Source organism: Salminus brasiliensis, chromosome 1 (assembly GCF_030463535.1).
Source record: "Salminus brasiliensis chromosome 1, fSalBra1.hap2, whole genome shotgun sequence".
Lineage (NCBI taxonomy): Eukaryota > Metazoa > Chordata > Actinopteri > Characiformes > Bryconidae > Salminus > Salminus brasiliensis.
In genome coordinates this window covers 47,092,472-47,111,307 of record NC_132878.1, presented here as the reverse complement: position 1 = coordinate 47,111,307, position 18,836 = coordinate 47,092,472, and the positions used below count along the sequence as shown (strand labels likewise).

Genomic DNA, 18,836 nt, shown 5'->3' with positions numbered 1-18,836 from the left:
CAGGAAAAAAACTCCAAAAAACAGTTGTACAAGAATGTGCAAGACTGTTTTCCTCATTGCTGGAATTGTGCAAACAAGAAAGTCTCTGGCAAGAATATGTTTTAAAAAAATAAATAAATATAACATTTAAACCACCTGCCTAAAATTGTGTAGGTCCCCATCATGCCCTCAAAACAGCTTTGACATGCTGAGGCATGGGCTATACCAGCATCAGATCTTTCAAGTTCTGTAAGTCCATTAATTAAGTCCATTAACTCCATTAATCACCTCAGTGAGCCATGAACCAGTCATTGCTTCACTATTTGTCACTGGAGCACTTTTCGTAGATTCTATCTACTGCATACTGGGAACATCTCGCAGGACCTGCCGTTTTGGAGATGCAGTCATCTACCATCACAATTTGTCCCTTGTCAAAGTGCTTCTAACAAACCGTATTTTTTCCTTCTTCCAATACACCGTCAAAAAGTGTCTGTTCACTTGCTGCCTAATATGTATATCCAACCCCTTTGACAGATGTCACTGTTACCAGATACCAGTGGTATTTACTTTCAGTGAGTTAAAGACAGACATTAAACCTTTTTAAGATTATGACTGATTGGTGTATATGTTGTTTGATATGTTTTTGTTTTTAAAATTTGAAGATAACATTTGTACAGAATATTATAAAATATTTTATATTTATACCATACAGTGCTGTGAAAAATAATTTCTTCAAATATTTGCATATTTGTTACAATTTGTTACTAATTTTAATATAAGATAAGGACAACATGAGTTAATAACTTGACAAATAACAATGTAAATAAATATGGAAAGAAATTACAAAACAATTGCATACAACACATGCTTTTTTTAGGATTATCTGTTTTTTTCTGCAAGAGAGATGGTTTCCTGTTTGTGACATCACACATCCCTGTACTCACGCAAACTGAGGGTGGACCCTCATCTGTCACATGTAACAGACATCAGGAAGTGATATTAAGTGACCATTCAGCACACAGTGAAAGCACCACAGTTTTCTGTTTTACACCAAGCGTAATCATAGTAGGTGCCTGCGGCAAAATTGTCACATGGGCATCTTTCTCTATAAGATGTAAGATGATTCTTCAACTACAATTCTACTGTAAACTGGTAATGCAATTCACCAAAAGTATGGCCTGTACATTATATAAAGCAACAGTATGTAGAGGTTTAACCTTAAAATTACAGCTTTAACCATGTTGATGTTGTACTGACTTAATAAAGAGAATGTCGTTACTGTCATTGCCACTCCCTGCACCAAGCAATTTTGGTAATGCAGGCAGGACAGTGCTCGCAAGAACTGCCTAACCGGTCAAATTTGTGCAAAACAGTTCACATATTTCTTTCCCTTTCTGTATATCCTAGCTTGCATAATCCATGTGTACAAAGTGCAATTAGTATGGCATTGAGACCAAAACCAGCACTCCTGACATAAACTAATTTAGCATTTTTAACTAGATGTTGAATCATAACTACAAACAATTCTACATTCCCTTGAGGAGATGATATTAGCGTTTTACTGAACAATTGTCACCTTGACCAGATGCTTTTGGCTTTTGGTAGCCATCTACAAGCTTCTGGAAGAATTCTGGTTGGATATTTGATCACTCCTGGTGGAACACCCAACTGTGTCCCCTATTCAAGGGTACCCAGTTTGAGGCCAAGCAAGTTTCAACCTAGCTCAAATCAATATTTGTCTCATCTTACCATAAAACTTTCCTCCAGAAGGCTTTTTCTTTGCCCATGTGGTCGGCTGCAATCTTTAGCCAACCATGAAGATGTTCATTTTTGGAGCAGGTTCTTTTGGAATTCTTGGATTGTTCCTGATGATCCAAACTAGTAGATCCAAATGGAAATGGCTCCAAGACGCATTTCGGAGGTGTGTAAATCAACGATCATCCTTCTCAAATGTTCACTGAGCTCCTTGGACTTTTCCATTCTACTGTGTGTTGGTCAATCCAATGAGTGCTGTCAGATGAACCCTTTTTATGTGGGCAAAGAGAAGCTAACAGCCATAGTCAGTCATGATCATTAACAGAAAGGGTAATGTAAAAGACATCATAGACATCAAAAGAGTATCATAAAATTACTATTCATCATGAAAAAAACTATTACTATTACTTATATAGGGTATATTGACATATAATAATGTGTTTAACTAATTGAACTTTATAATACAATAATATTACAACACTAGCATTTATGTATAGTCTTTTGATTTTTTTTTTCATGCATTCATGAGACTCTGAGAACAGCTTATTGTTAAGGAAAGAACAAAAAAATGTTGCTTGCTATCCGGCGTGAAAGAGCTAGCCAGTCGGATGTGAGCCAAAAACTCAGGACAGCTACACCGACCTTGAATCCTCCTCACTCGCCAGGTCGCAAGAGGAAGGAGCCGATCAGTATCGCACGAGAGGTCCCACACACCCCCCACCTCCAGCATATCCCTCAGGAAGAGGATCTCTGCAGCACAGCTGTGTGCACAACAGCCTTAGTGGGAGTATGTGAACGGAGTACAGTTTGAATGTAGTTCAAATTTGCCGTTAACTGTTTACGTTTAACTCTTACATCCTGAGCACTATTGTCAAGATTACATTCTATAATTACTAAGTATCAAAAAAGTATCAAAAAAAGAAAAAATACTAATACAAGGACATGTCTCAATTTGAATGACCCTCTGCCTTAACCAGTTGTTGCCTAATCTTCATCTGGATTTAAATTAATTTGTAATATTGTTTGTTTACCTAACAGCAACAAAGATTATAGTAGAACACTGGTCATGTGCCTCATTTATGTAATACTGTGTTTTTTAGTCCTGCTGTTTGACGCAACACACCTGATCCATTCTTATAAAGGGCTCTATAGTCGGTCTGATGAGGTGGATCATGTGTTGTGTCAATAAACATGTGAAATTGTGTTATGGGTCACCTGGAGCAAGATTAATACAAGTAAATAAAGAAATTCAAAAGTCATGTTTGGATATTAAATAATGGTGCTCCAGCTATGTCAGGATGTTTATCACCAAAGAAGGAGGGTAAGTACAAATTGACTATGAAGTGATGCAAGTAGAAAGAACTGCAGCAGGTTATGATGTTTATTAGATGCACCAGATTATCTTGGTGAGATACCACTAGCATTATAGAATTCAGTGGCAGCAAATCAGCAGCAAATCTATGGCTGGGGGTCTCAGAAAGCTTGCATAAGATTGCCGACACTCTCCCCTCATCACTCAGTACAATGCTAGCGAGTATGCGTGTTTGATGTAACAGAAGTAGCAGTTGAACTTGCTGTTGGCCCTAAGAAAATCTTGCCTTGGTCAACTCCCTAATCTAAGTCACATATCTAAAGTACCTTTAAACTTTCACCTAAATTCCTTAATTCCCCTGAAAATCATCCACTGTTAAAAGTTGTGGACAAGCCCATGAAAGCCTTTTTAACATGTTTAAACATAGACATTTGATCTTCATTTCAACAATATTGAGAGATGGCGATAATGTAGCAAATACACAAATGAAACATTTTACATTTCTAAAATGTAAACAATGTAAAATCTGTTTTCTTGAGAGAAAAGGTTATGACACCTCCACATTTATTATTACTTAAAATCAGACAGTTTGGTTTGCTCTTGGAAGATAAAATGAGTGGTATCACCATGGTAAGATCCATAGAGCTCCCTGAGGCCTTCAAAAAAGAAGGTTGTAGATGCAGGTTTAGCCCAAGGGCAGACTGCAAATGTGTAAAAAACGTAGGTCCACCACAGGACCTACAGGTAGCTCTGTTTACATTCAAAGTACAGCATCTTTCATCAGAAAGACACTGAACAAGTTGGGTTTTCATGGGAGGTGTGCAAGAAGGAAAATGCTTACTGTCAAAAGAACACCAGGGCAAGACTCAAAATTAATCTGTCCAAAGCACACTGTTCCAGAAGCACACTGTCTGCTCTTTGACTAGGTGTTCTCTGACAAACCTTTAGTCTAACTCAGCTTACTGGCTGTCATATCCTTAATGCATAATTTTAAGTTGAATGAAAAATTTAGTTTAATGATATATTACTTACATATTAATATATTAATTTAAAAACCAACTGAATATATAAGCATAATTAAAAGTTCATTCTCTCTCTCTCATTCTCTCTCTCTCACTCACTCTCTCTCTCACACAAAGAGAGAACCTGTCCAGCTCTCTTGCAAATACTTGAAATTTACAGGATAATTCAGAAACAGAAACATTATATTTAAATCACTTGACTTCTTAGTGAACTACGTATTTGTTCCTTTTCACCGCTCTCCTGATTTAATTAGTTAAATTTTTAATTAATCATTCTACATAGAGAGCTCTGGAAATGGCTGTGCCAACACACACAAAATATTGTTTGTTTGTATTTATTTTTATTTATTTAACAACAAACATTGTCTAACATTGCACAATTAAATATGTTTACATAGAGGTTTCCCAGAAGAACTTTATTCTGTATATACAGTAGATAGCTCGACCAAATAAACAGCAAACCCCTCAAATTATATACAGTTGCCATAGGAACACATTTGGAATATAGTATAAGCAGTTCTAACGTGTCTGGTTTATGTATGCTTTTTTCGCCTACCAAACGTACCCTTGGTAAATCATACTGCATTCTTCGTATTTTTTTTTATTAGCAAGCGTAGAGTCAATTGTGGCTCCAGTGAGGATGGGCGTGTGTGAAGTTTCCAGAATGACTAAAGAAGGTTGAAAACAATGTGAGGATTTAAAAATATCATATTCCCTGGCAGTACTGGACAATCAGTTCAATAACAGGAATCTCTTATCACTTCCTTAGGAAATTTCCAAGTAGCAGCCGACTGTCCACTCGCAATAACGGTTTAAACATGTTTGAGGATGAGGCTATGTGGGACGGAAGTAATACTGAATGTCACAGCTGTCATCTTGTAAGTGCCCACTACAATAAGTTGTCATGACCATCCTGTGTAGAAAAAAAGCATAAAGAAACCAAGTATTAAATCTCAACTTAACACTGAGATAGAATCTAATGTGACAAAATGTTAGCCAGCTATGTGGCTAAGCTTGTATTAACCCCCACATTGCTTTGCTAAGGTAAAATAATTAAACATTTCAGTGTAAGTATCCCCTATACCTCAAATGGCGGAAGGGCATTAAGTAAACATATATCTTGTTATTTGAATCAGTGATGTTGCCAACATTTCAAGTCATTAAGGTAGTAAAAAACATTGCTTTGATAGTGGTAAAACATGTTTTTAATGGGACTAAAATGGTCCCACTTCTCACATGTCAAAAAGACATGTTGAGTATTCCAACTCCCTGCCGCTGTTCCGTCACATACTGTGCAACCCACTGTAACTTGTAAGTACTAAGAAATAACTAAGAAAGTTGTGCAGTGTGTAATTAGGAAAGTTCACACCCTACCACGCACTGGGATGCCGTAACGCAGTGAGAGAATGTGTCACGAGTGTTGGTCTGCTGGACTCATATGAAAGCTGACACAAGGGCACTAATTACAGTACAGACCAAGTTAGAGGTGAGTTTGCCCACAGTTATGTAGAGTTCTGCTGTTGCTCCTTAAACCACAAATCTTTATTAGTAAGTTTGTCAGAATCATGACCTGAGAGCCACCTTGAAACAGTTTAAACATATATGCCTCCTTCTGAATGTGAAAACGTTGTCTTTAAATGTGTCATTAGTTTAAAACAAAAACTGCAGTTCAGTGGGCAGGATTCCATCCTGGAGTGAGAAATTAGCATTAAATAGTGTAGTCGACTACATTTAACACGAAGGCCAGTACCTGTCAGAATGACCATGTTGTGGTGCCTGCCTGCAAACAGGGAATTACGTTAACTGTTACATGCTGCTAATGGTGCAAGAATTCAGTTCCTACTGTTCAAGTCGATTATGTGTAGATTAGCTAGAGAACTTCTGCATGTATATTCATGTATGTCTTGCCCTGTAGTTTAGTTCTGAGCAAGCCGACACATTACCCCGAGATGGAGCTTTGAGTGTTTGTCTCCCTCTAATGCAGGGCACAGAACAGCACACGCACAAGTTTAAAAAGAAACACTCATGCAATACACTAGAAAAATGTTATAAAGTGTAAAAAGAGTGAGTTTGGTAGGCACAGTATTAATTTCCAAATCAGGAGAAGGCGCTGTCATAAAAAAATGAGAATAAGCTGTATTTTCAACATTCTCCTAATTGCACATTGACAATACATTTAATTACATTACAGAATTACAGGGGTACAGCTTATGTTCATAAACATGTGTATAAAGTGAGTATAAAGTGGAACCTTTTTAAATGAACCACTATCAATGAAGAAAGAATGCATTAAAGAATGCACGTGTGTTTAAAGAGATTTGTTGGCTCAGTGTTAAAATACCTTCAACAAACACTTTCTGACATTCAGCTAGTCTGAGCTTTGCTGACAACTAAAGCTCTCGTTTGCTTTAGTTTTAGTTTTAGTTTTAGTTACATAGCTATATAGCTACACTCAATTTGGACTCTCCCAATTGTGATTGGATCTTCCCGAGACAAGGATAGCCTCTGGGTTCCAGAGATTTTTTTTTTTTTTTTTTTTTTTTTGTATTCCTGTTTAGGACCAGTTTCCCAATTTTTTATTAGGAAGTTGGCAGCACTGCTTCCTCCTGTACTGTATTGAACCTGCCTGTAGTGATGACTGCAAGTATTTGACTGTCCCTAATAAAATTATTTTGAAATCTTTCAGTAGTGTATTCAGTTATAAGCTATCCCTATTGATATTAAAATCCTGTTTAAACGTAAGTTAGTCAGGATCTGATCTTAGCTATTGTTTTTGCTATAGAAACATTAATATTAATATTATAATTTCATGGGACACATTAATAGTAATATTAGGAAGATGTATTTTCTGAAGTGACAAATATATGATCATATTCATATTTATATTCAACAAATCAAGTTAAAGTGTTTAGAAATGTTATCAATCTCCCAAGACACATTCGCAGCAGAGAATACTGTTGCAACCCAAAACAACAGCTTGTGCTTGTTTGTCATCTGTTTGGTTGGCTGTCTTTTTGTCCGCATCCTCACATCCAGGGTTTTGTCAGTTCTGAAAAAAACAGGATGTAGTGGGGAACATATAGTCCTTTAGGAGAAGCAAATAACCCCTCACTAGCAATGGCCTTGTTCTGAACTCCCTCTCGACACAAACGAGGGACATGTAGAAGGACAGTATCTAGCCAGTGTCCACCCTTGCATGCTCATTCACCAGTGCCTGGCCACAATAACCCCATTCATATCTGTCAGTACTCTTGCATTACAAACAGATGCAGGGAGGAGGCACATTACTTGCTTGAGTGTATGTAGATAAGATGATGAAAGGCTTTGGGCCCACAATTTTGCCCCCTTCTTTATGTGGGATATGCCATGCTTCCAGAATTATCTAGAAAATAATTGACAAAACTATCCACATTTCTGATCATTGTGTGCAGATCTGTTTATGAACATTTTAGGCCCCTAGGTGACAGATCTTCTATATAATATATCAAGAATTAGAAGTATTCTGAATTAGTGAAAATCAGGCACAAGAATGGTGGTACAGAAACCACAAAAACAGCAGGACACAGTAATGCAGGCAATTTGCTGCTTGTTTTAAATGGGTTGTTTACACACTGTTGAACCAGTAGACTACTGTTGTATCTAATTTTAGTTTACTCTAATGAATAAAATGATTTAATTTCAAATTTCAGTGTCAGTTATCTCTCACAAGCTTCTGATTCAGAATCAATAATGAAGTGCACTGCTGTTTTGCTTTACTCCAACATACTAGAATCTCATTAGCATTATTGTATATGTGGCTTTGTATTGCAGTTTAGCATGCTCCTTTATTTTATTGCATTTTGTGCAGTTCATATAAACTGTGTATTGCCTTGGACACTGTTTACCATTATTCCATTCCACTCAATACTTGTATTCAAATGTAAATAAATATAATTTTTCCCTCTGAAATATAAAAAAAAGAGTTTATCCTGCTTTTGCAGAATACATTTCCAGTATTCTACAGCCCAATGCTTTATACCCTTCTAGTCCATTCTTTACATTATGCATGGTGTCATAAACATAGGTTCATCTGCTCCAGAGAGTATTATTAGTATTATTTTAAAAATGTACAGGGACTAGACAAGATGGTTGTGTGCATTTTCCAGCAATGGGTGCAACTTAAAGTAGCTGAATACATTCATTAGAAGGAGCGTTCACAAACATTTGGACATATAGTTTATGTAAGACATATTCCAGCTAGGTTATCTCTGCTAACAGCTGCTTCTTTATGTGATAAATGTAATATATGTTCTCTTCCAGGAACAACAGGAGTACCAGAGGTGCCTGGCACCAGTATGCTTTACACAGACATTCTGTTTTAACAAGAAGAGCACATGCAACATGCACTCTGTTCAAAGGACTTCTTCTAGGAAGCGTCACTAAAGAATTTCTATCAAAGATTAAAAAAAAAACAACCCTGCATACTTGCACTGTATAAAGATACAGCTGCATTAAAGGACTTGGGACTTAGCAGTTTAACCTCTGACTTTGGGGAGTGAAAGACCAAGGAGTGATGGACCTGATGTGATCACACAAAGCTGGTCTTTCTGCTTGGGTTGAGTAAATGCACTCATGGAATGCTGATAAAATGAATTAAAAAAAAATCTCACAAATATATGTTGGCAAAGACAGCTGACGTTCTGATAATTTAATTCAAAGTGCAGTTCATTACTTATTAATCAGGGTAATGACACAAACTATGGCATATATTCCTATTCAAGCATTTTCTTGTTTTGAATATATACAATTTATATATAAAAATAATTTACTTTAATTATAAAATCAAGTGAATACAACATCAGTGAGGCATCATGTTTGTTATTGTCACGGCTGTCGAGCTTGGAGACGGAGGCAGACATACACGCAGGATATTTATTAATCAAGGAAAGGAAAACAAAACAAAACAAAACAAACAGAAACCAAACAAGCAGTAAGATTACCAAATAAACCAATATAAGAATCACACAAACAGGCCAAGCCAGCAAACCATAAAACCAACACGAACACACTGACAAGAACATGCACGAGACCAGACAAGGGATGGTTGAAACAAAGGGGTACTTGTACAGAGACTAACAAGGGAATCATGAGGAACACCTGGGACAAACAAAGGGGCATTGCTATAGATGAGGCACAGGTGGGAACACTACTGGACAGGCGGGGCTAGGACAGACAAGACACAAACAGAGCCATGCTTGGGAGCACATGGCAACACAAAAGGCAAAAGAGGCAGACATTACAGAACAAGGGCAGGCATGACAGTTATAGATCTGAATTTGTTTCTAAACTAAATTTGTCTAACTAGCTGACCACTGCTTAAAGTTACTGAGTACTGCATTAACTGAATGAATGATCTCAAAAGTCCTTCTTAAGAAACTTCTTGTGTAGTGTAGTGGCAATGTTTGCTATGATTACCTATTTAAGGTTTCCCTTTTTTCAGCTAATCTATACAAATGTCATTATTATTAGGCTTTGAAAATGATTGCAAACAATTCAGATGGCCAAGCTGATTACTTGCAAACTTTTGTCTGTACATCATACTTCATAATGACTAGAAAAAGACACTTAACAAAGGAATATAAATTAAAAGTGTTTTATTATTATTATTATTATTATTATTATTATAAACAAAACCAGAGTGTCATGAGTACAGTTTCTTATAACATTAACAGGCAGTTAGAAACCAGAGAAAACTAAAGAGGGCTGTTTCAGAAATCCACAAGAGCAAGTCTCAGTATTAACCGTGAAGAGAAGAGCTGCATGTTTGACAGGTGGAGTGGCAGTAAGACAGTCATTGCTAAGATGGCAATGAGAAAAGCAGACTTGCCTGGGCCATGCAACAATGTCAGTGAACTATAGAAAAATGGGGATGTGCCTTTGTGACAAAACATTAACAAATGCTGTTTGGTGTTTTTGCTAGAAGCAAGAAACCATTTTACTGTGTTTATTTTGTGTACTGACTACATACAATATGCTAAACAAAAGTGTAAAGTGCAGGACCCTTAAGACTGGACCTTAGAAATATCATTTTAAGGCACTAGATATGATTCTGGAGAATAACTGTTGAAGTTGCCCCTCCCTTTGTGCTCCTTCAGAGTCTCCACCCCCCTGATCTTTGAGTTCATAAAACCCTTCGCAAATGTTGTACTATCAAATATCATGATATAATGTAAGAAAGAGAAATGTCATGGCAAGTAATTAGCCTTAGTTACGTTAGCATTAGCTTGGTTGCTTTTTGGCCTGAGCCAGTTAGTTTCCCATTTACAGAGCCAGGACTGAGTATGAATACCAGACTTTTTTCCAGCACACAGACTGTAAGGAAACAAAAATTATATTGGATTCAACTCTCAACCTCCCCAGCCCCCTCCTCTCTCTCTATCTCTCTCTTGTTTATCTAGCTCCATCCAGAGGTTGTTTATGTCTCTTAAGAGCTTGTTTTTGGAGGAATCTTCCCAATACTCCCAATAAGTTGTGATGTTCTGGACTGAAGCCCAGACTGAAAAACAGATTGTTGTATTTAGAGATATGCTAATATTTTAAGACTAAAATTCTTTTTTATGTATGTAAATGTATATGACCACTTTCAGAAATCACTTTCTATGCTATGTATAATGAGGGCAGATTTGTGTTAATGAGGAGCTCCCCTTTATATCCCTGTGCGTGTTGGAGGGCATTTTGCACTATATCTTAGAAAAGGAGGCCCAGCAGAGCTTGATACATGAAACATGAGTGATTATGAAAGAGGGCCCCTTTGAGAGCTCACCTCTAGCCAAGACAAACAAGCCCATAGATGATCCACTGTCACTGAGGAATTCTAGATAGCTCAGCAAGAGAACCTTTTCTCAGAGCAGAATCCACACAGCAACACTGCAAATCACCACCTCTTTCAGTTATTTTTGTGATAAGTGAATTTTGATTTTTTGACAATGCAAATAATGATATTGAAGACAAATAATGGTTAAACTCATAATTATCTGAGAGAGAGAGAGAGAGAGAGAGAGAGAGAGAGAGAGAGAGAGAGGGCTTTTATCTACATTTTCAAATAGATTGGTTGAGGACCTCAGGCTAGCGTTTGTAGAAATCTGACTGCATTAATTTTTAACTATGCTTATGTAACAAAGTATGGGTCACTTTCCAGAGTTCTGGATATTTCTACATATCCTAGATATTCTCTATTTAGAAGAGACTTAGTGGGCCTCAGCTAAGTTTCCCACAGAAGTCAGACGACAGCCCTATCTGCACACATACTGATAAAACTGACAAATGACATCCACTCATATACAAAACGCCCAGACCATATCACTGATGCTTCTGCATTCCTGGAACCATGGGTAACATAAATAGCTTAGAAATTAGTTGCTGGAGGAAAACAGGGGTGCCATTTCATGGATGCTGCTATCAGCTTCTTGTATCCTGAGTGAGAAGAGATGTGAGTGGAACAACAGACATTTTAGTAACATGAGGGCATTTGAAATCTTTACAACCATTCATCCTTTACATCTGTAATACTAAACAGAATAACCGCTAACATGGTAGAGAATACAGTCTAGTGGTCACATTTTGTACCAAGAATAATTATGTGACCAGCCATGACTAGCCAAAACTGTATGATGTTCTTTATTGGAGTAAAATGTAACAAACCCATCAGAGAGATTGCTAATCATTTACTAATCATATTTATTTTTGATTTGTTTAGGTTGGAAAGCTTGTCTGGATTAAACAACATAGAACTGTACTAATTTACTTCCCGAACAAGAGGATCCAGAAAATTGAAAATTGCCTGTGTTTTATGTGCAATGGCTCAACCTAGTGGTTGGACATTAAAACTACCACAGTTAGAATTGTTGCTCTTAGACATGTTAGTACCTGTACGATGCTCTAGTATAAGCTTGGCAGTATGTGCTATGTTGTCAGCTGTTACAAATAACTAAACTCCTAAAATATTTTCATTATAATGATTTCATTTAGGTATTTCACACCACCCCCATCCAGTCCATATATTTGTTCTGTTCCAGCTCTTCATACACCTGAACCAGTCTTTTACAGTGCTTGACTGGACTAAAATACTGATTGGTCTCTAAACCTGGACTAAATAAAAATACATTAGAGGATCCAGTTCAAGTTTCCTGCTCCTTCTGGAGAGGCCCTGAATTAAAGCCATTTCCTGTTGCACAGATGTCTCAAGATGATCGTCAGTTACTCACAAATGGCAAAAACACACAGGTGCAGTTAGTGGGTAAAAACAGCAAACAAATTGGCAAAATGTTCTTGGACCAATGGGATAATAAGAATGGCCTTGGAGTGGAGAGCAAGTTATAATTCTCAGAGAGGCCCTGTGATCAAAAATATATCATATACATCACTAACTAAAATAACCATATGCCAAATCACCAAGCCAAACTGAAACATGTCCAGTTTATGGGTAGGTTTTTGTTTGTTTGTTTGTTTGTTTGTTTTCAGTAGTTTCATTTACATTCTTGATAAATGTCACAGTAAACTCTCATTTACTATGAGTAAATTAATTTGTAAATGACATATTAACATATGTTGTTTTACCTTTTTTGCTCCTTTATGTATTAGGTCAACATGTCTCTTTTGGTTGTACAGTACAAAGGTGCATGGACAAAATGTACAAAGACAATAAATACAACAAACAGGGTAATTAAGGTCTAAACTAAGTTACTATACTAATAGTAAAATGGAATAAATATGTAGAGCAGCAGCGTGTAAAACAGGAAGCTCAGGAGTGCACGCTGACCAGTCTGAAGTTTTAAACAGCATTATGTATGTAAACAAGCTGTATAGTGCAGTAATGAGTATAGCAGCTAGGGTTAAAGTAGAGAGAACAGTACACAGTTTGTGTACAGAGAGAGAGTTCCAGTTAAGGTGCAAAGTGCATATGGTCCCAAAGCAAGTGGAGCTCCGCGTGGGTATGATGAATGAAGTAGCAGCCTGTGTGTGTGCAGGTTGTGAGACCACTTTAACAGCACACAGGAAGAAAATGTTCTTGAATCTGGTGGTTCTTGCTCTGATGTTGTTGTACCTCTTTCCGGATGGCAGGGGTTGAAACAGGAAGTGGCTGGGACGAGTGGGGTCAGAGGAGAGGTTGGTGGCTTTCCTTTGACATCTCTTGTTGTTAAGATCCTGTATGGGTGGGAGGGCAGCTGCAGTGATACACTAGGCAGTTTTCAACACTTTCTGCAGGGCCTTGTTTTCAGCAGCACTGGAGCTGCCATACCAGACCATGATTCAACTGGTCAGGATGCTCTCCACTGTGGTCCTGTTGAAGTTGCAGAGGAGCTGTTGTAGCAGGTTGACTCTTGTTGCTCAGCCTTCCTGACAATGTGTGATGTGTTGACTGACCAGCTGAGATCCTCAGATATGTGGACAGAGGAAGCTGCACTCTTTCCATCACTGTCTCCTTGATGCACAGAGGTGTGTGCACTCTGCTCCGCCTCCTAAAGTCAACAGCCAGCTCCTTGATTTTGCTGATGTTGATGTTGATGTTGTTGTCATTCCACCACTCTGCAAGAAGCTTCACTTCCTCCCTGTATCGCCCCTCAGCATCGTTGGTGATGGTGTTGTGTCGTCAGCAAAATTTCTGATACTGTTGGAGCTGTGTTTTGCGGTTCATACATAGGTGTAGGAGTGTAGAGCATGGGTAAGAGCATGCAGCCTTGTGGGCATCCTGTGCTGAGTGTGAGGGTGGAGGGAGGAGTGGTCATCCATTCTAACGGACTCCAGTCTGCTGCTGATGAAGTTTATGATCCAGTTACTGAATGTGTGACTTATTCCAACACAGTGTTACATTTGGAGACCAGTCTGAATGGGATGATGGTGTTGAAGAGAGCAGTGTGTGAGTGCAGTGTGTATTGCCAGTAAGATCTCAATTACTGCATTATATGAAACCCAGACCTAGAGCATAAAAATGCATTGTTGGTCTCATAGATGAAATTTACTCTGAGTAGGCACTCAAGATCTGATCAATCCTATAAGGCATCAGTTATTAAGGACTTGTGAACCCATCATCTCCAGCAAAAAAACTCTCCCACAGGCCAAACAATCATCACCACCACACTTTAGACAAATGCACTGTGCATAGAATATTTCACCTAAAATATCTCACCTAGAATATTTCTTACTGAAATTTAAAAACAGAGAGGAAAAAAAGCCCTCTTTCTTAATTTACAAATGACATTTGAAATGGTTTAAAACTTCATTCATTTTTTTTTAAATAATTCATACTTTTGCAGTAAAATATGTGTTTAATGATGGAATTAAGCATGGTTAACCTGGTGTGAAGAGAAAGAAAAGCTGTGAATGTTCAGTCTCCTTTCTCCCCTGTGGTTATATATAGCCAAGTGTGATCTCACCTTCAGCTTCTGACAAAACCACATCTGCCAACACACGAGTATCTGACAGTCCGCTTTACATCTTAAAGCTCATATGATTTATCTTCCTCATAAAACATATAATTCTTACTTACAAAACGTAGATAATTGATTAACTCTCTCTCTGTCACACACAAAGGTGTCAAAAGTATTTACATTCATTACTCAGGTAGAAGTGTAGATAATAGGGTTTAAAAAGACTTCTACAGAAGTTTAAATATTAACTTACGCTTTTTACTCAAGGAAAAGTGTAAAAGTACTGGTTTCAAAACTACTTAAACTATAAAACAAAAAGTAATGTAAGGAACTTAAACAAATGCCAAAAGCTTAGGCCGTGCCACAGGGGCCTATAGTGCACTATCCCACCTTCCCAAAAGAACATTTTTCTAAAAGCCATAATGACTATGATGTTATATTAAAATGTGCATGTTGAAAAATGCTGGGATGCACTATGCCCATTAAAAATTAATGCATTTTTGTAATATCAAATATATTAAATGAGCATCTATGTGCACTACTGAGCATTAACATGTGCTTCATGAAGAGGAAAATATGATGAGTAGTTGCCTATAAGTATTGTAATGGTGCAGAAAAGTCAAACTTCAGAGGCATGTTATCAATAACTTTTATTGGAATGTAAATGTGGTGCTTAGTTGGGACATCTTCATACTAGGCTACATACATCTGCTATGTCACACCCGGATGGCACAATTTATCTGGATAGGGTTTTTGACAAGCTAGAATAAAACGAACGGAAATTAAATAGAAGTAATGAGGCTATTTTTAAATGTAAGGAGTAGAAAGTACAGATAATTGTGTGAAAATGTAAGGAGTGGAAGTAAAATGTCGGCTGAAAAAGAATTACTGCAGTAAAATATAGATAAGCAAAATTTCTAGTAAGTAAGATGACAAAGTTATTGTACTTACTTGACACCTCTGGTCACACACACACATACCCACCCACCCACACTGCATCCTTACTCCCCCATTCTGAGTATTGAATCATGCCCAACAGAAAGTACTACACTCTGCCCCTCGTTTTAATGATCACTCATTTTAGTCAGTGGAGTGAGAAACTGAAATTATCGGTTGACACATTTACAATCAAATCAAAGTTAGGGGAAAAAGGTGGCATATATTGCACGTATGACAGAAGGCTGCTGTCATGGTGGGTTAGGCCAGACTCAGAGGGATGAACACTCGCAAAGAGAGTTGTGTTAATATATGTAAGTAATTTATTACCACAACTAGAACACCTAGTAAGGTGTTCTGTATGAATGGCATAAACTGGCATAAAATAGGTATGATAGAAGGCTGTCATAACAGTGTGTAAGTCTATTTTCAGTTAATTTAAAGTGCCTAATGCAAAAAGAAGCACATTGTGTTTTAGTAATGTATTACTTATGCAACAGGTTTTAGTTGACTTATGTATTACTGAAAAGAAAAGGATCATACAGTGTTAATATACTGTGGTTCACTGAAAATAGACTGACATACTGTAAATAATAAGTAAGCTGTTCTGTATGAATAGCATAAACTCTGTGGCCCACAGATTCATGCTCACCTATAGTGCCTACATTGTAATTTTCTGCATAATACCCCTGACTATTTCCACCCCTTTGGGTACTAAGTTAAACAGTATGAAATGTGGAAAGTTCCTAAATGTTTTTGCTTAATCAAGTCATTTGGTGTATATTATTAGTGTAAGCAAATACTACTTGTATATACTTAAATTCAGCACATCCCTAGTAAAGCATTCACTTCCTAATACTAACAAACATTTAAATAACAAAAATATTGATCCAATTAAGAATACCTCAGGGATGGAAAACTATCACTTAACTAAGCTTGACTTGCAGCTCAAGTTGATCAGCTAGCAGGTAGTTTCCAACAGTCAGCAATGCGTATTTGCGGAGGGGTTGTACAGGAAGTTCTACGTGCTGACCACATACGGTTCCTTGCCACAAAAAGTGTAATGTCACTTTTTCCTGGTGGACAGAGTGTGGTGTGTTTTGTGGAAACTATGCAGACACGCTCATAATGCTGTCCATTATAAATTAGCCTGCGATCGTAAGGTGAACATACTCTAAAGGTTTCATCTACTGATCGAGAACCCTGCTGAAGACTCAGACATGAAGCCATACTGCATTGCAACCGTCTGCCTTCTCCTCTTTGCCTTCTGCTCATTGACTCTCACTCAAAGTAAGTTTTTATGGCATCAACGCATCTTCATTTGAGTTTGTTGATTCCTCAGAATGTGAAAGTTCAAGGACATCTTTTTCATTGTTAAATTATCAAATGCTCTGTAGGCTTTTGTAAGGTTAAGTATTTTTGACATACATTTTAGGTGGTCACATGCCAGAAAAGTGCTGTTTCAAGGAGAAGTTTATGAATAAGGTTATCCCTCAGCAGCGTGTTATACAATTCGAAAAAACAAGTCCTGGATGTAAAGACTCAGGCATCATGTAAGTATTTGCAAATGTATCTAAAATGGCAGATCATCTGAATGTGATTTTTCAATAAGTAAAGCCTTCTTAGTTAATCACAATTTACCTCTTTCTCTTTAACACCACAGATTCTACACAGTTTTGCAAAAGCAAATTTGCGCTAATCCATCTGAGAAGTGGGTTACTAGACTGATGAAAATAGTCGAGGAACGCACTAAGGACGCCAACACTGTGGCTGGTTATGGAGGCGATGTTGCCATTTAAAGGCATTTTTTCCAGTTTTGGCAAGACAAACATCTTCAAGAGCATGTTCAATCTCCAGTTCTTCTTAACTCTTTCTTAAAAGTGTCAAATCATATTTCCTGTTTGTTTAAGTAAATTATATGTAAGCTTTTAATTAAGTGTTGATATATATATATATATATATATATATATATATATATATATATATATATATATATATATATAGCAGTTTTGTAAAATCTATATTATTGTTTCATAAAATATTTTGAACTACTTTTTTGAGCTATGTTTTAAATATTAAATTTTTTATAATAAATGTGAAATGCCCCCCCTCCCAGAATTTCCTTCATAATGATATTTCAACAAAATACACAATGACTGTGGTACAAATATAAAGGTCTGTCCCAATAGGCTCCCTAAAGCTTCTTCTCAAAGTCAGCAAAATCAAATAAAAATGCATTTTAACTGCCAACGTAATGTTAGCAGACATTGTAAACAATACATTCACTGGTTCTAGCTAATCTCTCTATAGACAAGACGTGATTGGGTCCACACTGAATCAGTCCTCACCAAAGACACATTTAGAAGGGAATTTCACAGCCTGAATAATTTAATGATTGAGATCTAAACAATTTTAGTGGCCAAAGTTTAACTCAAAACTAGGAATCATTGTCAGACAGCTGAATTATTTTACAAGATCATGTCTAACTGAGTCCTCTTTTAAAATGCAAGTATATATAATCAACTCAACCTGGATTTGTAGAACTCACTGTTGAGAACTAATTTGTTGCATGTGGATTCAAAACCACATGATACATAAGAAGAAATGTTTTAAACAAGTCCATGTTATTTTAGGTGCATCAAGGGAATGGGGCTCTGAATAGGCCTGATAATGACAATGAGGAATTAATGATGGTGAGTGGGAGGAATAATTGGGATATGCTGAAGAGGCTGGTGTGTTGATATAGATACTGATATAGAGAATACATTAATGCTGAGCTAGACATTGTCACTGTACTGTACACTTGGCATGGGTAAAAAAAAACATTTCTCAAACATGATGAGTCACATTTGATGATTAGAACTATTTTTTTATCATTTCTTCTAAACATGCTGACATATGATAGAAATCTACCAATTTTCTTTGTGCCAACCACAAGATGTCAGGAATCTGGTTGTCATTGCTTAAATGTTTGCCTAAACTCTATCTTTTTCAATTTATACTCATCTTGACTACTTGTACTTTTATTAGACACCTAGCACTGTAGTATATGCCAGAGTTTTTCAGTTTTGGTGGCCACAGTACATTTAGAAAGTAGCCTAAAAAACATACCCTGAAAATTCTAACCCATGACTGCTAGGTGGAGGTACTTAGATGGGGCGGTTTAATCCTAATAAGATGGCTTGTGACAAATCTGAACAGCACAGAGGTCAAATCTATATGAAAATCTAAATAAAGTATTAGAATAAAGTATTCTAACCAGGAAAATAGTCAAACCAGTCACAAATAAAAAGTTAGCTTTGGATACATATCTTTGTATACCAAGCCAGAATATTTCTTTTTCCTGTTTTGTCTCTGCTTGCACACTTACTTGTTTTATTCCTTCTCTGACTGACTGACTGACTGACAAATGAAAACTTTCTCTAT

General features: G+C 37.0%; 1 protein-coding gene across 1 annotated transcript; it reads left to right on the top strand.

Annotated features, from left to right (window-relative positions):
• Window positions 1–16,469: 16,469 nt before the first annotated feature.
• Window positions 16,470–17,329, top strand: LOC140575763 (C-C motif chemokine 13-like). The gene is made up of 3 exons (XM_072695957.1): window positions 16,470–16,700; window positions 16,846–16,963; window positions 17,074–17,329. Exons 1-3 carry the CDS (start codon window positions 16,631–16,633, stop codon window positions 17,207–17,209), a joined length of 324 nt encoding a protein of 107 aa, XP_072552058.1. The 5' UTR covers window positions 16,470–16,630; the 3' UTR covers window positions 17,210–17,329.
• The last annotated feature ends 1,507 nt before the right edge of the window (window positions 17,330–18,836 follow it).

What these genes read in the sequence shown, in the direction of transcription:
- LOC140575763 (XM_072695957.1), top strand. Translation starts at nt 16,631, where the DNA reads ATGAAGCCATACTGCATTGCAACCGTCTGCCTTCTCCTCTTTGCCTTC. An exon ending in CTCATTGACTCTCACTCAAA is followed by an intron (nt 16,701 to 16,845) that starts GTAAGTTTTTAT and finishes CATACATTTTAG; the next exon opens with GTGGTCACATGCCAGAAAAG. An exon ending in TGTAAAGACTCAGGCATCAT is followed by an intron (nt 16,964 to 17,073) that starts GTAAGTATTTGC and finishes TTAACACCACAG; the next exon opens with ATTCTACACAGTTTTGCAAA.